Source organism: Trachypithecus francoisi, unplaced genomic scaffold (assembly GCF_009764315.1).
Source record: "Trachypithecus francoisi isolate TF-2019V2 unplaced genomic scaffold, Tfra_2.0 Lachesis_group20, whole genome shotgun sequence".
In the NCBI taxonomy this organism is placed as follows: domain Eukaryota; kingdom Metazoa; phylum Chordata; class Mammalia; order Primates; family Cercopithecidae; genus Trachypithecus; species Trachypithecus francoisi.
The window spans coordinates 11,867,776-11,891,804 of record NW_022681466.1 but is presented as its reverse complement, the minus strand read 5'-3'; the positions used below and the strand labels follow the sequence as shown (position 1 = coordinate 11,891,804).

The 24,029-nt window shown below is 56.2% G+C and overlaps 1 protein-coding gene across 5 annotated transcripts; it reads right to left on the bottom strand.

Moving 5' to 3' along the window:
- Positions 1-1,235: 1,235 nt before the first annotated feature.
- On the bottom strand, positions 1,236-19,889 carry ENDOV (endonuclease V). Of its 5 annotated transcripts, none has more exons than XM_033182525.1 (10): positions 19,778-19,889; positions 19,202-19,373; positions 14,577-14,711; positions 14,294-14,333; positions 12,835-12,947; positions 11,371-11,439; positions 10,854-10,982; positions 7,766-7,830; positions 6,645-6,700; positions 1,236-3,394 (listed from the first exon to the last, which is right to left on the bottom strand). In XM_033182525.1, exons 1-10 carry the CDS (start codon positions 19,831-19,833, stop codon positions 3,306-3,308), a joined length of 924 nt encoding a protein of 307 aa, XP_033038416.1. In that variant the 5' UTR covers positions 19,834-19,889; the 3' UTR covers positions 1,236-3,305. The 5 variants fall into 5 exon arrangements, with proteins under 5 accessions (XP_033038416.1, XP_033038415.1, XP_033038417.1 ...); XM_033182528.1 differs by lacking the exon at positions 1,236-3,394 and adding an exon at positions 6,140-6,435; XM_033182524.1 differs by lacking the exon at positions 1,236-3,394 and having other exon boundaries at positions 6,102-6,700.
- Positions 19,890-24,029: the final 4,140 nt, after the last annotated feature.

Genomic DNA, 24,029 nt, shown 5'->3' with positions numbered 1-24,029 from the left:
GAGTTGGAGACCAGCCTGGGTAACATGGTGAGACCCTGTCTTCACAAAAGAAATCTTAAAAAATTAGGCCTGGTGTGGGGGCTCACACCTGTAATCTCACCACTTTGGGAGGCTGAGGTGGGTGGATCACGAGGTCAGGAGATTGAGACCATCCTGGCTAACACAGTGAAACCCTGGCTCTACTGAAAAAAAAAAAATACAAAAAATTAACTGGGCATGGGGGCGGGCACCTGTAGTCTCAGCTACTCAGGAGGCTGAGGCAGGAGAATGGCGTGAACCTGAGAGGTGGAGCTTGCAGTAAGCCGAGATCGCGCCACTGCACTCCAGCCTGGGCGACAGAGCAAGACTCCATCTCAAAAAAACAGAATTAGCCAGGCATGGTGGTGCATGCTTGTAGTCCCGGCTACTTTGGAGGCTGAGCCAGGAGGATTGCTTGAGCCCACGAGGTCGAGCCTGCAGTGAGCCGTGATCACATCCCTGCACTCCAGCCTTGGCAACAGAGCAATATCCTGTCTCAACAACAACAAAGCAAAATGGTCTGGGACAACTGGCTACTCAGAGGTATGACATGGGACCTGCTCCTTCACACCATACACAAATTCAAGTCAAAATGGATCAAAGACGTAAAGGTAAGCACTAAAACTATACCTGTCTTAGAAGGAAATACAGGTGTAAATTTTCATGGCCTTGAATTAGTCAATGGCTTCTTAAATATAACATCAAAAGCATAAGCAACAAAATAGATAATGGACTTCATCACATTTCAAAACTTTCATGCATCAAAGGACACTATCAAGAAAATAATGACAATCCACAGGAGAAAGTATTTGTAAACTACAGAGGTGATCAATATCTAGGATTCAGAACATATAAAGAACTTCTGCAACTCAAGAAGACGACAACCCAATTTTAAAAATGGGCAAAGGATGCTTTGCTCATGAGGATATACAAATGGTGACTAAGACATGAGAAGGCGCTCATCATCGTGAGCCATTAGGAAATGCAAATCAAGCGCACGATGAAATATCACATTTTTATTTTATTTTATTTTTTTTGGAGACAGGGTCTCATTGTCACCCAGGCTGGAATGCAGTGGCGCAATCACGGTTCACTGCAACCTCGACCTCCTGGGCTTCAGTGATTCTCCCACCTCAACCTCCCGAGTAGCTGTGATCATAGCAGTGCATCACCATGCCTGGTTCATTTTTTAGTTTTCTGTAGAGATGAGGTCTCACTATGTTGCCCAGCCTGGTCTCAAACCTCAAACTCCTGGGCTTAAGTGATCCTCCTGCCACAGCCTTCCAAAGTGCTGGGATTACAGGCATGAACCACTGTGCCCAGCCGAAATACCAGCTTCTACTCCATGGAATGGCTGGAATCTAAGTGGCAGATAATAACAAGTGGTGGCAAGGGTGTGGAGAACCTGGAACCCTTGGGCATTGCTGGTGGGAATGTGAACTGATGGAGCTGCTATGGAAAAGTCTGGCAGTTTCTCAGAAAGTTAAACACAGGGTTACCACATGACCCAGAAATTCTACTCCTAAGTATATGCCCAAGGCAGCTGAATACATGTTTACACAAAAGCTTGTACATCAGTCTTCCCTGAAGCATTATTCACAACAGCTCTGAATAGAAAAAAACCCAAATATCCACCAAGATCAACAAAATGTTTATCCTGATCCATATGATGGAATATGACTCAGCCATAAAGAAGAAGGAGGTTCTGACACCTGGCACGATGCAGGAGCATCTTGAAAACATTATGCCAAGAGAAGGAAGCCAGACAGAAAAGACTACATGGTGATTCCACGTCCGCATGGCGCCCACAGCAGGCCTGTCCAGAGACACACAGTGATTCCACGTCCGCACGGAGCCCACAGCAGGTCTGTCCTGAGACACACGGTGATTCCACTCCTGCACGGAGCCCACAGCAGGTCTGTCCTGAGACACACGGTGATTCCACTCCTGCACGGCGCTCACAGCAGGTCTGTCTCCAGAGGCACAGTGATTCCATGCCCGCACGGTGCCCACAGCAGGCCTGTCCAGAGACACACAGTGATTCCACGTCCGCACGGCGCCCATAGCAGGCCTGTCCAGAGACACACGGTGATTCCACGTCCACACGGAGCCCACAGCAGGTCTGTCCTGAGACACATGGTGATTCCACTCCTGCACGGCGCTCACAGCAGGTCTGTCTCCAGAGACACAGTGATTCCATGTCCGCATGGTGCCCACAGCAGGTCTGTCCAGAGACACACAGTGATTCCACGTCCGCACAGCGCCCACAGCAGGTCTGTCCTGAGACACACGGTGATTCCACGTCTGCACCGCACCCACAGCAGGCCTGTCCTGAGACACACGGTGATTCCATGTCTGCACGGCGCCCACGGCAGGCCTGTCCTGAGACATGGTGATTCCATGTCTGCATGGCTGCAATGGAGAGTGACTGCTAATGGGCATGGGTTTCCCTTTGGGGTAAAAAACCGTTCTGGAACTAAACAGTAACGATGGTTGCACATGATTGTGAATATACCAAAAGCCAATGAGTTGTAGTGGAAATGGTGACTTTCATCTCAAAACAAACATAAACGACTCACATAAAAATTGTCTGCAAACTTACCTCCAGGCTCTGGCCTGCTCCTCCTTGCAAGGGGAGGGGAAAATGGGAGCACCCCCTGGCCAGGCCCTCAGCCGGGGAGGCCCACCTGGCACCCCTGGTCCTTGAGGAACCAACGGTTTGAAGCAGAGCCTGACCTCCAGTCTCAGAGGAGCCCAGAGCCATCTCTGCCCACTCTCACACAGGTGGGTCATTGGGTTGAAGCTGCGGCTCTTTGTGCGAAGCCTACCACGTGCCAGGCAGTTGTGGGCATTTCTTCTGAGTCCCCCGGCCCCCTGGGAAGCTCCCCTGTTGGAGTGAAGCCTCAGGGTGCAGGAGGCGTGGTCCTGTCTGGCTCCAGAGGAAGGGGGCAGCCAGGCCTCCCTTGGAAGGCCTGAGTTCTGATGGCTTGGGATGATGTGAGGAGCTGCCAGCCCAGGTGGAAGCCTGGTAGATGAGACCGCCCTGACCTGGCTTCACCCTCTCATCACGGGTTGGCACAGCATGGCAGACTGACGGCCTTGTGGGCCTCACCTCTCCAAACCAGCAGCCTTCCCTCATCAAGGACTCACTATGTGCCCAGGCTCCCTGCTGAGCCCCCTACACACTTCACCTGGTGGAATGTCCCCCACCACATGGGCAGGTATTGTCCCCTGTGGGACAGGGTTGGAGCTTTGCTCAAAGCCGGCCTGGAAGAGACAGTGGGATCTCAGCCAGTTCTGCCCAGCTTCCACGCTGTGCTTCCAATGCCTCTAATTCCCTGCCACCTGTGGTCCTGGAGCTCCAGATGGGGAAGCTCTAGAAGTCAGGAGGGAATGCCAGTGAGTGTGGAGAGGGGAGCAGCATTTGTTTGGGGCACGGGGTGCTGAGCCTCCCAAGGGTCCTACTGGCTTGGGACACACACATGGCATCCTGGACGCCAGGCTCTGCGTGTATCTGTGGGGGGTGGAGCCCTTTGACTCAGGAGGTAGGTGGAATGAGGCACCAGCTGGGTGCCACGTTTCCCTTTCCCGCGAGTGCCCTCGGGGAAGTGGAATGGGAGCGAGCAGAAACCTGGGGACTGCTGGGCCACCTGCAGTCAGCAGCTCCCCTGCCTGGATCCCCACCGCGCCCCCCATGACTCCGTCTCCCATGACTCCACTTGGGGCAAGGCCCCCCATCGCCAGCATCGGCTCTGTCCACTCTTTGCCTGAGGAGCCCCGTTTTTCCAAGGACCATGCAGTGGTCTCACCTATGCCTCAGTGGGCCTGGGGGCCGGCATGAGGGTCCCCAGAGCGATGCCTAAGCCCTGGACTCATGGGCAACAACGTAGGACCTCGGATTCCGTCCCCCAACCCGGGCGGCATGCCCTGGGACCACGGCTGTGCTCGGGTGGTGTTACCCCTGGGGGGACCCTGCCCGGCCTGCTGGTGCCGGTGACATTCAGAGACTTTAGGGGGACACCTCTGGAGGCTGTCCACGGCCCTGCTCTCCCTCCCATCCAGACAGGACTCCACAGGGGTGCTGGGAGGCAGATCCTTGCCAAAGATGCTAGTGGGCAGACGCCCTCCCCTCCGACCACTGATGCCTTGTTCCTGGGCCCAGCCTGGTGCTGGACTCCACACCCCATGCCTCATTTATCAGGAATGTACTGAGTGTCCACCGCTGGGCAAGAGACCTCACGCGTATCCCCACCTTTAAACCCCAACGCTTCTGAAGCAGGTGTTCACGTTCCTGGTGAGGAAACAGGTTCCAGGTGGACACGGCTGTGGCTCTCAGCTTATCAGGTGCTGCCCTGGACTCTCCCAAGGGGACCTTCAGCACCCACCAGACAGGCACATCTAGACCAGTCTGGACCCCACGCGTGGCTGTCCCTGGGGCCCACATGGCTCCACGGCTGACACCTCTCAACTTGAGCTAGAGGTAGACAGGGTCCACACAACCTCAAAGCCGGCCTCGCCCGCTGTCAACTCCACCCCTCTCCCACCTCAAGGACTCTCTGGGGACACTCTCCCCACACTGGCCCGAGTTCCAAGGCCCTTTCTGTCTGTCTCCCTTCCCAAGGCAGGTGGAAAGGGAGGGCCGTGAGCCGTCCCCATCCACTAGCTGCTGACCCTTTCGGTGCGAAGGGCAGAGATCCCTCTGCCACGGTGAGGGGAGCCTCGGTCCACTGGTGGGGTCCTCAACGAAAGCTAGATCCCCGACAGGCCCAAGTGCCTAGGGCTGGGTGAGGCCAGTCCGGGTCCACTGACGCCCTGAGGCATGGAGGGCCGGAGGGGCTGTGCTGGGGCTCCCTCTCGCCCCACACTGCTCATCTGGTCTGGCCAGCATTGCTGACAGACGGCAGCCAGAACAGTCCACCTAGTTCCTGCACTCTCCTGTGCTCCCCGTGACTTCAGGCACAACACCAAGGTGCCCGCAGAGCCCCTCGGCATCTGTGCCTCCCAGCCCCACTTGTCTTGGAGTGGGTCTACTTCTTATAGAAATTTCTAGACTGCAGTCTGCTCCATCAAGGAAGGGCAGCTCCACAGCCTGGGCCTCTTTTCCGGAGCCTCCGTCCCTGCAGCCCAGCCCTCCAAAGCAGCTTTCGAGTGAGAGCAAGCAGGTGGGGCTGGCACTTCCAGGCCCTGAGTGCTGCTGCCTGTGCACCTGTCCTCTCAACTGTGCACCTGTCCCAGGCCCAGGCTCGCACTGCTCCTCAGGAACACCAGGACAGCACCGTCTTGGAGGGGCATGGAGGGGCACCAGAGACCCGCCCTCCCTGGATTCTTGTCCCAAGCTGTCAAATCATGATCACCGGCCCCTTCTTGTAGAGCTCACGTGAATGGCAGGAAAGGATTCCAGGAACGTCTTCATGCTCTGTGGCAGATTCCAGCGTCCTCAGGGAGCCTGGGGTCTGGAGGCCAGCCGGCATGTCAAGGGCTGGGGGGTGCTCGGGAGGCGCCCAGGGGCTGGGGCCGGGCTGCAGGTGGGCCGTCCCCTTTGCCCCCACTCCTCAGCTGGCACCTCTAGCCCACACCAAGAGAAGAGGAAGTGGCCAGACAGGGGCCCAGGGCTGCTTTCCCACAATGGAGACAATTTTGAGGCTGTGCCTCTGGGGCAAGACAGGCAGGGACAGAGGACAGTGATCAACTCTCAGAGCCTGTGGGGGACGGGGCCACCCCCTGATCCTAGCCCTGCCGGGCGCAGAACCTGGCACCCAACCCCTCAGGCACCAGTGACGCCCTGTCTGGCCTCCCACCCCGCAGCCCAGACTGTCCCTGTGTGCTGCCCCCACCCTCAGCCCCCTCCAGGCTGAGACGAGGCTCTCTGCTCCCTCTTCCCAGGGCAGGCTGGAGGATGGCCAGGACTGGGGTCAGGGGTCATGGCAGGCAGTGGGCAGGTGCTAAAGCCCAGCTACCCCAGCTAGGACCCCTCCCATGCCAGGGTAGAGTATGGCTGGGGCTGGGGACCTGCTTTAAAAATGAACCCTGATTCTGCGAGTAAACCTTAGGGTAAAGAGATCAACGGAAATAAATAATCAAACAAATAAGTAAAATTAAAACACCCTGAGAAGAAAAAAAAAAAGAGCAAGCAAGTCCTATCTATTGAAAGGGGCGGGCAACGCAGAGGCTGCAGGGCTCGTGCAGGCTTTAGCTCTGAGTCCCCTTTGTGGGCTCCAGGAAAGCGTCTCGCGCACTCAGGGTCTGGCACTTTCCCCCATAGAGATCTGTCCTCTGAGCACCGTGACCACAGCTGAGCAGCCGATGACGGGGCGAAGAGGGGCTGTGGTCACCTCTACCCCGCCTGGCAGTGGGCTGTGCTGCGGCATCCCCCAGGGGCGGTGCGGTCAGCCTGTCTTTGGGGACTGGGTGCTCTACCTGCGGCTGAGGTGAGGTTCCCCTAAGTCCCTAGACCACCCCCAGGGGTGGTCAGTGTCCTGAGGCCAGAACGAGGTGGCCAGCGGCCTTCGTGTCTTCATGGTGCCCAGTTTCACCCTACTGCCAGTCCTTGCCCTCCTGCTCCTGGGAGCCTGGCCTTGGGGCTGTCCTGGGGCCTGGGCTGTGGTCCTGTGGGGGCCGGCCCTCACCTGAGGACTCTCCAGAGTCTCCTCTGGGGCATGCCACTGGCCTCTGCGTCAGGCTCCTGGTGATGACATTGAGAAAGGGACAGCATCAGACGCTAGCACCCACCTGACACTCCCTCACACCACAGATGGGGTCTGGAAACTGTGGCTGGCCTGGACACTCAGGGCCTGCTACAGCCCAGGGCATTGGGCTGGGTAGGGCATGCTGCTCAGACAGAGCTTGCATTCAAGCTGGCCGGTCCTCAACTCTGGGAGAGCTTGGGGGTCCCTGCCACCTGCTCTTTCAGTTCTCAAAGCAGCCTAGGGAGGCCTGGGAACAGTCCCTGGCTTAGAGGGAAAATGAGCACAGAGGAACCGCAGCCCTTCAGTAACTAATCGTGGGCGAGGGCATGGCGAATCCCAGGCCTGGGGCCTCTTGCGGTCTTTGTCCAGGGAGTGGGGGTGTCTTCTCAGCCTGGAGGCTCAGATGCAGGGCCTGGAATCCAAACTGCCCACTCCAAGAGGAGAAGAAATGGCCAGACTGAATTTGGCTTTACTCCTTATCAGCGCTCAGTGTCCCAGCTTCCTCATCTGTAAAGTGGGGTCACAGTACCTCTCTCACAGCAAGTTTGCTAGCAGGATCCAATCATCTGCAATAGTTTTAAGACAAAGCCTTGCACTGTTAGCTGTGACTGTGCCAGGCACACTGTCACTCTAACAAGAACCAGCGGGACAAGAATTACAGAGATGATCTCGACGATGAGGAAGCTGAGGCTTAAGGAGTGCAACCACCACAGCTGGCTATGCAGGGCTGGGTCATGTCTGACTCCGAGGCCACACCTTTTCTGCAGGACCCACATCCTGGTACCTCACAGGCTAAGTGGACCGAGGAAGGCTGAGGAGAGTCCCAGGACTTTGGGTGGAAGCAGTGGTGTTTCTGGAGAGTTCCCACGAGAATAGGAGTCCACCCCACTCCACTCTCCTCCCTCTCTGAAGACCTTTCCTGTGGCCCCTGCATGCCCTGGCCCTGCACTGTCTGTCCTGAGCCACAATATTGCAACAGGGAGAGGCTGAGCCACCAGAAACAGCCTATGCAGGTGTCTGTGAAATGCCCCTTTAGTGCCCCAGCCTCCTCTGGTGCTCACCTCGGTGTGGGTGGCCTGGGGAGTCCCAGCGACTTGCGGATGTGCTCTCGGGAGCAGATGTCAGCCTGGAGGAGACAGACATGCTGCTGGGTGCTGAGCTGGCCTGTGGACCAGTTTCCCACCAGGAGCTGCTGGTGGCAATGCCTCCCTCCCCCACAGAAGCCCATTCAGGACACACAGGTCACAGCCAGCTTTTCAGGCTCAGGAGCAGCGGCCCTGTTGGCGAGTGTGTGACAGGCATGCCTGGAACTTTGGGGTCAAAGTCCTGCAATGGCAGCTCTCACACCGAGCTGGGCAGTCCCTGACGGGCCTGAGTAGCTGGTGAGCGGACAGGCTGAGCGAGTGGGTCCTGGTCTCCTCCCCACCAGTGGCAGTTGGAGCTGCTCAGCCTTCACTGGTTTCCAGCCTGTGCTTCCCTGTAGGCTGTGTGCAAGCCGAGGCTTCCCTGCTAACACTTGCTTCTCTGGGGACTCCCAGCCCAGCTGCTCTGTTCCCTCCCTGACGAGATCAGCAGTGACCCCTGTCCCGCCTCCAGAATCACCAGGATAAAAGAGGGCGGTGGGCCACAGGCTGGGATGACGGCAGACCCCAGCAGGGTCTCACAGCAAGGTTGCCAGCAGGATCTAGCAACTTGAACAGGGGTAAGGTCTGAGTGGGAACCCCTGGGGGCATGGGGGGTCTGGCCCTGGGAAGTCCCCCTGATCCCAGCTCAGATGGGCTTAGATTAGCTTCAGGGCTGCACGACTCATGGAAAGCAAGGGCTAATCCCCCAGCCTGCTCCTGCTTCTATTCATGAGGGAAGAGGGGCAGCGGTAGGCGGGGCCAGCACCTCTCACCTTCCCCTGGAGCGGCCCAGCCTGGCCTGGCAGGAGAGCCTGGACCTGGCAACCAGGAGCACAGCAGCGCCTGTGACCATGGGGCCAGCAAGACGGCTCGGGGAGGAGCCAGGGGGAGAGCAGACCAACACTAACCCTGTCTGTGCTCTCCCAGAACCTTCTGGAACAGAGTCAGGAGGGGAACCTGTTGAGAGGTGAGTGACCTCAGTAAGAAAATGGACCCAGGGACAGAGCCAGCCCTGCAGGACTCGACCGTCGGCTCACGCCCAGCAGTGAGAAGCTGCGGGCTCCTGGTGTGGAACAGCTGCATATCCCATCTGGTTGCAGCTTTCCTTCCTCTGGAGGGTGGGCCCAGGATTTGGCAGGCTCTTGGCCAGTGCTAGACACAGATCCTTGTTCTGTTTCTAGATGGTCAAGGTACTCACAGGCCAGGTGTCCCCTCCCTTGCAAGGACGGGCCACTGTCCTACTCTGGGGCGTGCTGAGGTGGAAAAAGGTCTAGGAGCTCCAGGAACTGTGCTGTCTGCAGCAGCACGACCTAAAGTTCCTGGGGCTGAAGGCCTGGGAGACAGTTTCTTGGGTTCTCTCTCGGAAGACCACATGGCTGAGCTGGAATGGAGGAAGAAAGGCCTCTTTCCTGGGGGCTGGGGACACAGCTCACAGGCTTAGAGTCCACACACCTGTGCCTTGAGCAAAGCCCTGCAAGGCTGCGGAGCCCGCTCTCAGATGCCACCACTAGGCACGGCTCCCCAGGGCGAGAGCCATTGTGGTATGCGGGCTGCTGCTGCCCCCTGGAGGCCACACTGCGCGCCAGCAGCCAGAAGGCACCGGCCCCACGGTGTTGGCCTGGGGGTTTTCCACGGGTGCTGCCGCTGCCCCAGCTCAGGCTGCGGGGCAAGCAGTGGGGGTACGATGGGGAAGTGGCAGACACCAGGGAGGCTCCGGAGCTGGGCTGCTGGAAGCAGCGCGGCTGGTGCAGACCCGCGTCCCTACCTCCACCCCACAGCCTCCACAGCACGCACAGCGGCCACCTAAAAAGGCCAACCTGCGGGCATTCCGCTGCCAACTCAGCCATCCAAGTCCCTGCGGGTGACGTCTGAGACCCTGGAGCACCCCAAGATGCTCACGGGCTCCCACCCACTCTGTACTTCACTGCCCTGGCTCCAGCCACACCTTCCTGCTGAGTTTCTTTTTGTTTTTTTTTAACGTTTTTTGAGATAAGGTCTTGCTCTGTCACCCAGGCTGGAGCTCAGTGGCCCAATCAGGGCACACTGCAGCCTCGACCTCCTGGGCTGAGGTGATCCTCCCGCCTCAGCCTCCTGAGTAGCCGAGACCACAGGCGTGTGCCACCACACTTGGTTAATTTGTTTTTACATGTTTTTGTAGAGACGGGGTCTCACTATGTTGCCTAGGGTGCCCTCAAACTCCTGGGCTCAAGTGATCCTCCCACCTCTGTCTCCCAAAGTGTTGGGGTTACAGGCGTGAGCCACCCTCCGGGCCCCCCGTTTCTTGAGCACATCAAACTCCTTCCTGCCCAGGGCGGCCCTTCCCCTAGCGAGTCTCTTCTAAGACTGACTTTTCTTGAACCCTCACTCTGTGGGCTTCTCTGGGACAGCATCCACCCATGTCTTGTGGTCCCCTGGTCCTATCGAGGCTGGCTGTGGGCATCTCGTGCCAGCTGTCTCTCCCTTGGTCCGCAGGCTGAGTCCTTTCTCAGCTGAGCTGACCGTTTCAGCAGAGTTCTCCCCCGTCCTGGGGGACCGAACAGCAGTTCTGGTGCCGGGTTCTGGTGCGGGCCTACCCAAGGCTCCAGACCAGCATCTCTGGGGCCTGCACAGCTTTCCTGCAGAAGCCTCCTGGCTCAAGTTCAGCTGCTCCCTCTGGGACCTGAGGGGCTGGCTGGGAATTGGCAGGACACCTCACCACCGGAGCTAACATCACTGATTCTCCAAGCTGGCCTGTATCTGGGTGCAGGAGGCTCAGAGAGGCTGGGAGGCTGAGTGCATGGGGCACAGGGCCTGGGGATGAACTCTGGGGAGCCCTGCACCCTCCGGTCTATTGTTCTGACTGCAGGGCCCGGCGCAGGCCAACCAAGCTCTCCAGCAAGGTGTCTGTGACCTGTCCTTGGCCCAGGAACCCCTGTCCTCATGTCACTGCACTCTGACCCCAGCTGAGCTGCTGGGGAGCCCTGAACAGCAGGTGGTAGGAAGCAGAGGCGCCTGCGCTGCCTCCCCGCACCCCTGGCCCACCCACCTGGCGCACGGGCTCTGGGATCCGGAACCTGCAGCAGCAGCAAGTCAGGCGCACAGCTGCCTCCAGGCTCATCTTGTGGCCCACGGAGACGTAGAGGGGCCTGGTGCTGCGGTCGTGGCTCCTCAGGGCCTGTGACAAGGAAGGTGAGGGCTGTCCTGTGGGCCGGGCCACTGGGACCAGGGTCAGGACAGCCTCAGCGGCTGGAGCTCTGACAAAATGTCCTGGGGGCAGGAGGGAAGCTGAAGAGGGCAGTGCTCTCGGGGCCAGGGCCTGCCCATCCTCAGGGCGCCTTCCTACTGCTTGTCCCTGGGGCAGGGTGGGCTCCCTCAGCGCAGCTGGAGGAAATAAACACATATATCATGCCCCGGGCTCAGTCAGAGGCAGGAGGATGGACGGACGGGCAGGGGGGGTTGATGTGGCAAGTGTGAGTGCACACGTGTCTGCATGCACCTGTGTCTGCCTGCAAAAGATCCCCTACCCCGGGGCTTTGGAGGGGCTCAGGGTCCTGGCCACTCACCATTCCCAGGACAGTCCCAGAGTCTCCCAGCAGAGGGAACGAGTCTCCTCGAGTCTGCAGGAGTCGGATCTGGAAAATGGGAGAAAAAAAAATGGGGAAAAAAATCCTCTTTTCTTGATGAAGGGCTGAAGGCAAGTCTCTTTATTTTATTTTTTGAGACGGAGTCACGCACTGTTGCCCAGGCTGGAGTACAGTGGCGCGATCTTCGCTCACTGCAAGCTCTGCCTCCTGGGTTCAAGCGATTCTCCTGCCTCAGCCTCTCGAGTAGCTGGGACTACAGGTGCCCGACTAATTTTTTGTATTTTTAATAGAGATGGGGTTTCACCGTGTTCGCCAGGATGGTCTCGATCCCCTGACCTCGTGATCCACCCACCTCGGCCTCCCAAAGTGCTGGGATTACAGGTGTGAGCCACCGTGACAGGCCCAAGTCTCTTTATTTTAAAAACCCAAACAGTCACTGGGCCAGGACAGGAAGGGGACTGATTTTGGAGGTGAGCCACGGCCCAGGCAAAGCTGCACCACCTGAGATGACACTGAGCGTGCAGGCGGTGACGTGGTCTCACCCGAGCTGAGAGTGCTGCCCAAAAGACGCTTTCCAAACCTGATGACGCGGCTTAGAACAAGGGCAGCAATCTGCCCAGGGCCGCTGTGCCAGGCTGGCAGCCACACAGGTGCCACCGCTGCCCAGTGACCGGTGCTGAGCCCACTTCCTTCCTGTGGCTTGTCTCCTGCTTTGGGTACATCTGACTCAGCTCAACAGGCTGGTATATCTGGAGGCAGTGGACTGGCTCATTGAGTGGGTCTAAGGTCCCCATCAACTCAACAAATTTTTATTAAGCAACTGCTCCATGTAGGCACCTGAGAGCTGGGAGGAATGAAAGATGCAGTCTCTGTTCAGAGTCTGCCATCCAGTCAAACAGCTGGGGGTGTCACCAGCTGCCTCCACTGCGAGTGTCTCACTCCCAATGCCAACATGGGGTCCCAGAGGAGGAAGGTACAGGGGAAGGTGGGGTAGGAAGAGTGTGGGTGGCAGCTCCAGGCAGGCCTTGGTGGGAGGGGGGCCTGGAGGCTGGTGTACCTGAGCACACAGGGGAGGAGAGGGGGGCTGGGGCGAGGTGGGGTGGGAAAAGCACCAAGTGCGCCCGGGACAGCCTGGAAGCTCATCCTGTCCCCAGTAACTGGGGGACTCAGCCCTACATGATGTGCCACGGTGGCTCAGAGGCGAGGGGGACCAGAGAGGCAGGTACCCCCAAGAGGCGGAAGAGGAGCTGAGAGCGCCCTCGGCTGAGACAGGCAAGGCAGCGCCCAGAGGAAAGCAGGTCTTCCTTATTCCAGGCTACAAGCCAGGGACGAGGAGGGCAGCGTCAGCAGGCAAGGGCTGGTCCAGAAGCGTCCTTGTGCCCAGGGCCACTGCAGCCCCGCCACTGAGCTGCCCGGCATGGCCTGCAGCAGGCCCCTCCTCACCTTCTCCTTGTGCAGGGCGTTGTTCTCCAGCCCATCCACCTGCAGAAGTTTCTTGGCCACCCCAACGCAAGGCAGGTCTGTAAGGACGCCAAGGTGGCAGGCCACCCCAAAACCTGCCAGGGAGAAAGGAGGGTGGGGTTGGGGAGGTAGGGCTAGGGCCTGGCACAGGGATTCAGGACAAGCCAGAGTCTCACCAAAAGCTTCCCTAAGTGAGCAGAGGTCTGTGGATGGGCAGAGGGCTGGGGAAACCAGACCTAAGTCCCAAGCTGACCTGGGCCAAGGCTCCCTGTGCCCGATTTCCTGGGTGCGAGGCCAGGGAGGAAGCCTCCTTCCCTCTGACATGGCCAGCACCTCACTGGTGTGCTGGGATACTGCAGCTCAGCTCTCCGGTCATCTCCTGAACCTCCCGGCCTCCTCTTCCCTCGACAGTGGCCTGCCAGTGCTGGCACAAGGTCTCCAGTCATTTCCTGTGCCTCCCAGCCTCCTCTTCCCTTGACGGTAGCCTGCCAGCACTGATACTAGCATGTGGGTCGGCACATGACCACCCTTTGGCTCTGCACCCATATGCGAGGGCAGCAGCCCGGGCCCAATCACACTTGCTGGCCAGGAAGGTCCAACGTCACCCCTCCTGGGCCCTCTCTGGGTGCTGCTGTGCCGCCTTCAGCTCTGTATGTGGGGGGTAAAAGAGCCCATCTCCCCTGGCTGGGCACGGTGGCTCACGCCTGTAATCCCAACACTTTGGGAGGCCGAGGCAGGTGGATCATGAGGTCAGGAGATCGAGACCATCCTGGCTAACATGTGAAAAACCCCGTCTATCCTAAAAACACACAAAAAATTAGCCGGGTGTGGTGGCGGGCGCCTGTGGTCCCAGTTACCGGGAGGCTGAGGCAGGAGAACGGCATGAACCTGGGAGGCGGAGCTTGCAGTGAGTCGAGATCACTGCAAGTGCCACCACGCTCCAGCCTGGGTGACAGAGCGAGACTCTGTCTCAAAAAGAAAAAAAAGGGCCCATCTCCGTCAGTCGTGCTCCTTAGGCCAAGGTTCCCGGCATCAGTGGGGGCCTGGGTGCACCTGTCTAGCTGTGGATAAGGGCCTGACGGGCCATGCAGTGTGGGTGGCTGGCAGGGAAGGCCATGCTGAGCCCGGGCCCTGGGACATCTTTTGGTGATCAGGTCAGAACTGGATAGTGGCACCTGGAGATGAGCCAGCGCAGGGCACTGTAGGGAAGGCAGGGGCGGGCAGGAAACAGGTGAGGGGTGAAGCAAAGACAGTCCTTTTCTGGCAGGTTGGAGGAGGGGGGCAGAGCACACTGTGAGTCCCTGTTGCGCCCAGAAAGGAGCCGCTGGAGGGACTGGCGGCAGAGGCCGAGGGCCGGCGTTTTGTGTGGGGGGTGACAGAGGCATCCTCTCCCCATCTCTTCCCCACAGTGCCCTCCCGGGACCTCCGAGAGCAGGATTACCTCGGTGGTGGAGCACCCCGTTTCCATCCACAAGAAGGACCTGTGGAGCCATGGGGAGAGTCGCAGTCAGCTGAGCTGGCCCTCGGCCCTCAGGACAGGGCCATCCCTGAGGCAAGAAGGGGGCACTGTCTCTGGGGTCCAGCTTTTTAGAAACCCTCATTCCTCTCTTCCAGGAAGCTCACGAATCTCTCCCTGCCACTGCGGTGGTGCCGACCTGCAACCGCCTTCCCTCCCCCAGGGGGAAGGAGGGATCTTTCTCTTGTCCTAGGGATGAGACACCTGCCTGGGGCATGAGGCCCGGCTCCTTCTCCCGCAGCTGCTGCACCAGCTCCAGCAAGAAGGGCACCTCTCGGAAGGCCAGGAAGCCCGACACGTAGGGGGCTGTGAGGCTGACCATGCGGCTCTCCTCGTACACCACCTGCCACCAGGCACACAGCTCAGTGGGCAGCACAGCCCTCGGCCACCTGCCCCGCCGCCACTCCCTCCATGCTGCACCCCCGCCACCCCACTCTTCATCCTTCCCTCTCCCTTACCTCACCCTCATGGCTCCCCTTCTCTGCCTCACCTATGAGACAATGGGTTTGGAATAAAGAACTAGACGATGCACCCTGCAAATTGGTGGTGGGCAGTACCCCCTGTGACCTGGTCTGTAGCAGCAGCCTCCTGGGACCTGGTCCATATGAGAACCTCCCACCCTGGACCTGGTCAACTGGAGGAGCCCCTCCCACCCCCAGGACCTGGTCCATATGAGGAGCCCCAACTCCCAGACCTGGTGTGTTACAGTAGGAGCCCTGGGACATGGTCTGTAGGAGGATTCCTTGGTCCATATGAGCAGAGGAGCCCCCTGGAACCTGGTCCATATGAGAAATCCTGTCCCAAGACCTGGTCCATAGGAGGAGCCCCCTGGAACCTGGTCCATATAAGAAATCCTGTCCCGAGACCTGGTCCATAGGAGGAGCCCCTCCAACCCCGGACCTGGTCTGTAGGAGGATTCCCTGGGATCTGGTCTATACGAGGAGCCTCTGGGACCTGGTCTGTAAGAGGATTCCCTGGGATCTGGTCCTTAGGAGCCCCCCGGGACCTAGTCTCCATCAGAAGCAAGGCTAAGGTTGCTGGCTGCATCACCTCTGCCTGCCCCTTGCTTTCCTGGTGTCTCCTCCTTTGTGTATTGAAGCGGACGCCCCGCCCCACCCCTCCATGGCTTGTTGGAGGCTTAAAGAAGACACAGTGTTGGCCAAGAGTGGTGGCTCACACCTGTAATCCCAGCACTTTGGGAGGCCGAGGCAGATGGATCACCTGAGGTTGGGAGTTCGAGACCCACCTGACCAACTTGGAGTAGACCCCCATGTCTACTAAAAACACAAAATTAGTCGGGTGCGGTGGCACATGCCTGTAATCCCAGCTACTCGGGAGGCTAAGGCAGGAGAATCGCTTGAACCCAGGAGGCAGAGGCTGTAGTTTAGAGCACAACATGGCAGGCCTGAGTCTCCTAACCCTGTTTTCCTTAGTCACACTAGCCTTAATGTGGAGACGCGTTTCCCACTATATCACATTCTCCAGACCTGTCTACCTTCCTGCAATTTTGTTCCTGAATCCCCCAAATCTCTTGGTGACAGCTTTCAAATCACAACTTCCACTCCTCATTTGTGGCTGGATCAATAATTAAGCACATCAAAGAAAACGGAGTGCTCTGTATTAGCACGAGGGCTGGGGCTCCTTCTCTCAACATCTTTATCAACGACTCAATGGGGAAACTGATCAAATCTGCCCATGACCCAAAGTGGGGAGGGTCCATTCTGAGAACAGAATTTGGCTGGATCACTGACATCCCCACAGAGCAAAGTCATTTTGCACAGTGACACGCGGAATGAAAGTGTGGCCTGAGTTCCCACAGCAGGCGGGGCCTGCTTATGTCTCGATCTCTCCCGTAATTGCTGTAACTCAGGCGACGTTATGGGGTGACTATGACTTGTAATCAGCACAATAATGACACTGTGGCTGGGGAGGAGAATGTCATTCAGGACGGGCCTGCTGATGTCTTCTGAGCTGAGCTGTCAGAATCACGGGGATGTATGGTACACACACACAAACAGCACGCGCACGTGCGAGAGAGAATATTCCAGAGCGGCAACAGCTGCATGTAAGTAGAAGAAATACAGCTGTCTGATGCATCCTTTTTCAGTTTTTGGGGATGTATGTACATTTTCAAGTTAAAAATCTGGGAAAAGAAAAACCACTGTATGATTAGTGTGGGGGGCAGGTCTGGATGACCAGCAATCTCAACATAAGCCAGTGACCTGGTGCCCCTCAAAAGCTACCAGTGTTTCCAGCTGCACCGACGGAAATGGCGGTGCAGTGGAAGGTCTAGGAACTTGGGTAGACCACATCCGAGTTCCTGCGTTTGATTCTGAGTGCCAGACGGAAAGATGGACCCTGTGAACGGAGGGCATGACCAGAGGGCCACTGGCCAGTGAAGAAGCTGGACGTCATCACAGCCTCTTGGGACCATGTGGTCAAGGAGCATGCAGCTGTTTCCAGCAGCAGAAGGGCTGACAAGCAGAAGGCAGGGAAGAACTGTTCTGCTTTGCTACCTGAAGGCAGAACTGATCGATGGGAGTCACAGACAAGCAGGGGTCAGCTCCCTGCAGAGCCCGCGGAGCAGCACACACTAGCCATCACTCAGCGTCTGGCATGGAACAGGCTCCGCCAGGAGGCCTGTAGAGCAGCACACACCAGCCATGGCTCAGAGTCTGGCACAGAACGGGCTCCACCATCGTTTGTCAGGGATGCTAAGGACAGTGTTCTTCATGGTGGGAAAAACAGGCCAGTGGTTCTCCACTCCAGCTCTGCTTCAGAATCACAGGAAAGCTTATTTTAAAAAGCAGATTCCCAGGCCATACTCTGGGAGTTTTTCCCCCAGTAAGTGGGGTAGGGCTCTGGAATCTGTTTTTTTTTTTTTTTTAGACGGAGTCTTCCTCTGTCACTCTGGCCGGAGTGCAGTGCCGCAATCTCAGCTCACTGTAAGCTCCGCCTCCCGGGTTCATGCTATTCTCCTGCCTCAGCCTCCTGAGTGGCTGGGACTACAGGGGCCCGCCACCACGCCCGGCTAATTTGTTTGTATTTTTAGTAGAGACGGGGTTTCACCGTGTTAACCAGGATGGTCTCGATCTCCTGACCTTGTGATCCGCCTGCCTCAGTCTCCCAAAGTGCTGGGATTACGGGCCTGAGTGACTGCACTCGGACTTTTTTTTTTCTGACAGCTTTACTGAGATACAATTGACATACCATAAAGTTCACTTGTTTAAAACATACAATGAAATGGTTTTGGTGTTTACAGAGTTGTGCAATATTACTATAATCTAACTTTAGAACATTTTCCTTAACCCCTAAATAAACCTCACACCCATCAGCAGTCACTTCCCATCCATCCTACCCCAAGTTCAAGGCCCAGGGATCCACTTTCTGTCTTTGTGGATGTGCCTATGGAATCTGTTTCTCAACACACTTCCGGGTGATTCTGCTTCTGCAGGTCCACGGTTGGGCATTCAGGAACCAGTGGACCAGACTGTTCCAAGATCCCTTCCTAGTCTAAGCTTTCATAGCCGGAACAATGAATACCGACCAAGTAGCAGGTGCTTTGCTTGGTGCTGGGGTTATAAAAGAAACATGGTACAGCCCCACCCTTGAGAACCTACAGTCAGTGGGAAAAACGGAATCATAAATGACTAACTTGAATACAATGTGAGAAGTGCTACGATAGCATGGGCACTGAAAAGAGGCTCAGGATGCAGATAAAAGGGTGATTAATTCACAGCCAGGGAAAGTTGGAGGGGGAAGGGAATGCTGTGTTAATTGCTTTCCATGCATTTCATGTATGGCTCATCACAATTCTGTGGGCTGGATAGTAATACCACTATCATGTTTAAGTCAGAAAAAAGGAGACAGAGGCCTAGAGGGCAAAGTGGGGAGTGGCAGAGCTGGGTGTGAGCATGAGCAGTCAGGACCCTAAGACTGTGCCCCCACTCCCAATGCTAGCCTACAAAATGGCCAGGGGACCCCTGAGAGTACTTGTGTTTGGGAAAATCGGTCTGCTGGCAGTATGGAAAATGAACCACTGAGGAGGAACACTTGAGCCAGGGCACCCATGCAAATGCTGCTCAGGAACCCACGGGCGTGACAGTGGCACAGCCAGGGAAGAAGCAGAGGAGAAACAGACAAGGGGATAGATTCCAGCGCCATTTAAGAGGCAGAAAACAAGGGATCTAGTGTGCAACTGGACGTGAGAGGAAGGGAGGGACCCAGCAGGACACAGATCTCCACCTTGGGCAACTGAGGGTGTGGTGTCCAGGTCACTGAGATGAGGAACCCAAGATAACAATCAGACTTGGAGATAAAGCTCAGGAACTGATTCTTAACAGTCACAGAATTCCTTTAATTTTTGCCGTTTTTTTCCCCTTCCCAAACTCCCCGGAGTATTTTCTTTTTTTTTTTTGAGACGGAGTTTTGCTCTTGCTGCCCAGGCTGGAGTGCAATGGCATGATCTCGGGTCACCGCAACCTTCGCCTCCCCGGTTCAAGCGATTCTCCCGCCTCAGCCTCCCAAGTAGCTGGGATTACAGGCGTGCGCCACCACACCCGGCTAATTTTGTATTTTTAGTAGAGACGCGGTTTCTCCATGTTGGTCAGGCTGGTCTCGAACTCCCGACCTCAGGTGATTCGCCCGTCTCGGCCTCCCAAAGAGCTGGGATTACAGGCGTGAGCCACCGAGCCCGGCCCACTCCCCAGACTATTAATGACATCCTACAAAACGAGAAGCCGGGTTCTAGGCTTGCACTGCTCCCTGTCCCAGAGACTCCAGGCCCGAGCCCATCGAGGGTCCCGCCTCGAGCTCGGCGTCCTCCCAGGTTACCTCGAGCTCAGGGTAGCTGAGCACCACCAGGGAGGCACAAGCGCGGACACTGTCCCCTTTCACGAAGGACACGTCAACGCCCCCGACCCTCCGCAGACCCGAGAAGGCGGGGTCTCGCTGCCACGCCTCGGTGTCCCTGTCTACGACGCGGGCCTTCAGCCGAGCTTGCTCCCTAGGAGGACAGAAGCAGAAGCGTCAAACTTGGTCGGGGCCACACCCCCGACTCTGCCTCCTCCACTCGCGCGGCTGCAGCGGACAGAGCGTCTCCGCCGGGTCTTCTCTCGCTTCAGCGGAAAGCAAGGGACACACCGGCAAAGCCACAGTCCCTAGGAGCCCAGGCGGCGAAGACCCGGCAAAGCGCAGGCCAGACAAACTGGCAGGAAGCGAGAACCGCGCGCACCCGGCGGACTACAACTCCGAAGCCCCGCCCCTGCCGCGCCGGAAGCTGGGCCGTGCTTGGGCGACTCGGGCGGCGGCCGCCCTGACTCCATAGCCTGAAGACTACGAGCTCGGAGGGCCCGCGAAGGGCCGCGCGGCCTCGGCCCTCGCCTCCTGCGCGTCGCCCGACAGCATTACCGTTTCCACAGTGACAGCGTTTCCTCCGGCGGCCATCCCGCCGCCTCCTGGGCCATGGTTTCGTCCCGGGCACCCTTCTACACGTCACTTCCGGAGGTGGCTTGCGCAAGCGCCATCTGCCCTCGTTGCCATGGAGACGCTTGCGCTTTCCCTGGCCGCATTTCCCGCCCGGGTCCTCAGACGCTCCTGGCCGCTGGGTGAGCGCCTGCGTAACGCACACGCACGCTCACGGCTTCAAGTTGCCCCGCAGCGCCGCGCGCTATATCGACTCGGACCCCGAGAGGCCGTCCGCCCCGTTTTCAGCGGATAGCTGGGGCCAGGTAAGTGACCGCGCGAGGACCCGGGAACCCAGTGACGCCTGTCCCACCTCTGCTGTCCCCGCCGCGAGCGCTGCGCTCTGCACGGCACCTCTGCGCTTGGAAAAGGGTGGTCCAGCACTGCCGGTCCCACTCGGCCCGGTCAGCGTCCGCCTTTGCCGAACCCCGACGGGATTCACCAGGTCCAGGACGGCCCGGCGGTTGCCTCAGGAGCGCTTACTGGGCGCCTGTCGTTGACGCCCCCCACCTGGACGGCAGCTCAGGGGTGTTCTCAAGCTTTTGAGGGCAGCTGTCGTGTATTTAAATTCCCCACAGCCTAGCGGGCTGAACTCACGGGAGGGCTGCGAGCTTGTACTGGGTTTCATCTGGGTTGGACCTTGCTGGGCAGAAAACTTCCCCTACCAGACAAAGTACGGGCGACCTTGGGGGTCTTGGTTCGTACCTCGTGCTCCTCCATTGAACTAGTGTTGGTTCAGTGCTCTCGCTGTGCCAGGTGTTGTGCGAAGTACTGTAAGGGAGAATATTTATTTGCGGGGAGCCGACTTTAAACCGGTGGTTGGGAAAGGCCCGAGAGGCGATACTGGAGACACCTGAAGGGTGAGTGAAAGAGCGTGGCGGGTGAATGGAACAGCTTTTGCATGAAGGTCTAGGGGTGGGAACGAGGTTGGCGTATTTGAAGCACTGAAAGGCAGCCAGTGAAGTTGAAGTGTAGCAATTTATCCCGTGGTTTTATATTCTACTGGGAGGTTTCAGAAGGGTACGTGTGTATGTGTGTGTGTGTGTATATATATATGTCAAAGATGTTAGGTTTTGAAGGGAAGGTGAAGGTTAAAGGATGACGCACGGAGAGTGCGGGCGCGCGGGCGGCTCTGCAGCAACACAGGTATAGTGCAGACACCTGTGGGGGGCCCGCTTCACGCCAGAGCCCGGCAGCGATTACAGGCTGGGGTACTCATAGGCCTGCGGGAGGGACCTAGGCGGTATGGCTTGCTGTCCGGGAAGATGCTGATAACGTGTTCCCAGGATGAGGTGGTTCCGGCGGCATGTGGTGTTCCTTGCACTTTGTCCCAGCAGCATATGTTAAGAGGCAGGCTGTTTCTCATGGCTCCAACCCCCGTGGAATGGTTCCCTTTGACCAAGGTCTGCAAAATGGAAGGGGGCTTAGAAAATGGCGCAGTTTGGACTAACAAAGGGGAAAATACGGACGACGAAATTAGACTCTAATTAGAGTTTGAGGCTCAGGAAAGGCTTCATACAGCTTTAGGAATGACAAGGCTTTCGCAGGGTCAATTTTCAACGAATGAGCGTCGCCCACTGCACCCCGCGCACCCTGGTCTGCTGCTGCGACGACTTTCCCACCAGAGCACTGACAGATATTTCACAGACAAGGAAACTGAAGCTTAGAGAGGTCAAGCCGCTTGCCCACCGCCGTAGAGCTGGCAAATGGGAGAGCCGGGACCCACGCTCAGGCCCGTCTGAGCTGGGCTGTATGTGGGCTTTGTTGGCTTCCAGAGTGGTCGGGGGAAGGAGCCCTTGGATTTGGTAATTAGGAGTCACTTATGGACCCGTAGCGATGGGGCAAAGATCGTGGGTTCTGAGGAGGTGGCTGTCCTCTGGTTTGAGGTTCTTTTGCGCTTCAGGGCACAGGTGGTAGTTGGTCATGAAGGAATACTGGGGAAGGTAGTGTAGCAGGACGAGCCGCAGACAAAACTCCTCAGACACCGAGTTAAAGAAGGAAGGGCTTTATTCAGCTGGGAGCTTCGGCAAGACTTACGTCTCCAACAACTGAGCTCCCCGAGTGAGCAATTCCTGTCCCTTTTAAGGGCTCACAACTCTAAGGGGGTCCACGTGAGAGGGTCGTGATGGATTGAGCAAGCAGGGGGTACGTAACTGGGGGCTGCATGCACCGGTCATCAGATCGGAACAGAACAGGGCAGGGATTTTCACAGTGCTTTTCTATACAATGTCTGTCATCTATAGATAACGTAACCAGTTAGGTCAGGGGTCGATCTTTACCAGGCCCAGGGCGCAGTGCTGGGCTGTCTGCCTGTGGATTTCCTTTCTGCCTTTTAGTTTTTACTTCTTTCTTTGGAGGCAGACATTGGGCATAAGACAATATAAGGAGTGGTCTCCTCCCTTACTGCCCCCCTTTGAGAGTCTCACTCATTTTATTAGTGGGAGTTCTCACCTTCATTTTCACTGCCTGTGTCTTTCTGCGTGACAGATTGATAGTGATTCATGTAGCACACTTGTGCTGAAGCATTCTGGTGAACTAGAGTAGTGATGAAACCTTTTACCATTTGAATGAGTACAGGTAGTAAATAAGGGATTAGTAAGCAGGTTCCTATACTACTATAATTTTTATTACATGAGTTTTAAATCCTCTTAGCGCTGGGAACCATTTTTAAACATGGCCTCAGTGTCAAATCCGTGCCACACTTGTACAGGCACATGTGCCAGTTTCGTCATGTCTTTAACTATGTCTTTGACTACTTGCCCCGATCATCTATGTGCAGGCAGCAATTGGTAAGGTTAAATTTTCCACAGACTTCTCCTTCAGCTGCTAGCAAGTAGTGGAGAGCCAATCTGTTTTGATACATAGCATTTCTTGTCTGAGTTTCTTGCCAGGCCAGAATAGTCAAGGCTCTACTGGTCTTATTAGTGATTATTTCTAAGACAGCTTGTAACTGTATGATTCGGTTGAGCATGTAAATGGGGGTCCGGTATCCTCATGAGCCATCTTGTGCCTAAGTAGCAGGCCTATAATGTTGTATGATTTTCTCAAAGGGCCGTTTATTACTATTTTTTATATTTTTTAATAGCTATGCTTCTCTTTTCGCGGGAGGCATAGACAGAGAAGCTCAGGAGTTCGCCTGTCCTCATGGGCAGTAGGAAGAAAGATGGTTTAATAGTGCCAATACCATAACTACCTGCCCACTGGTCAAGTAATTTGGTGTAAGCTCTATGCCCACATATCTAGTATAATCCAGAGGGCTGTCCAGTCCCAGTGGGACTGCGGGTGGGTCCACACGGTTTGCAACTTTGGGCATTTACTAAATGGATTTTTCTTAGTGTGGTTTGAACTCCACTAGGTGGCTGTGTTTGTAGTACTATTACACAGTTTTTGCCCAAAGCAGCTGACTCTTCCCACAAGAAGGGTGGAGTCCTTTCCTACTCTTGCTATACAGTATTGTCTAATGATTGAGGCTTTTAGGACCTAGAAGTTATCAGGGTGATTTTTTTAAGCCAGGAATTCATTAGGAACTGGGTCTGTAGGTACTAATTCTCAGGCTTCCCATGGCCATTGATCTCCTATTACAGTTCCTCCACATACATAACATGAAGTGACATTGAGAGACTGGGCTATATGCTCGGCTAATTGCAAAAGCAAATTTCTGTTTTTCCTGCAATTTCTGGTACGGATACATTCAATTCATTGTAGAAGGTTTAAAATACTGGCTCAGGAGAGCGTTTATAAACTTCTCAAACCACGATATTTACTTGAAGATCCAGTCCAGCCTCATCAATTTTTAGGGTTACACGTTCCTCTTTTTTCTAGTGAGGATTAAAGAGGTTAGTTATTACTAGTTCTAAGGGGTTACACTGACCACTGGTATGGCTACTTTTCCCTTTCTGAAGGTGGACAGGAGTTTTAAAATTTTTTAATCAAGTAGCCTAAATGACACAAGATCAGTATCCACATTTATTTTTATACAGTCTTAATTTATCATAAATGTACTGATTTTCTGCCATATAGCCTCTTTTGTAATTAAGAGAACCACATCCTATTTTTAACTTATTACTATTAATGACAGCACAGGCATCAGATTTCAAGGTGACTTGTTTGGGCACCTCTTTTTTTTTGTTTGTTTTGGCTAACACTTTACTCGTATCATTTATGAGCCCCCACCAGTCTTCAGTTCTTAATCTTATTT

Coding starts and splice junctions, on each gene's coding strand:
- ENDOV (XM_033182524.1), bottom strand. CDS start 19,833: ATGGCCCAGGAGGCGGCGGGATGGCCGCCGGAGGAAACGCTGTCACTG. Junction 19,374..19,777: donor ACGCTGTCACTGTGGAAACG/GTAATGCTGTCG, acceptor CTGTCCTCCTAG/GGAGCAAGCTCGGCTGAAGG. Junction 11,440..12,834: donor ACGCCCTGCACAAGGAGAAG/GTGAGGAGGGGC, acceptor CCCATTTTCCAG/ATCCGACTCCTGCAGACTCG.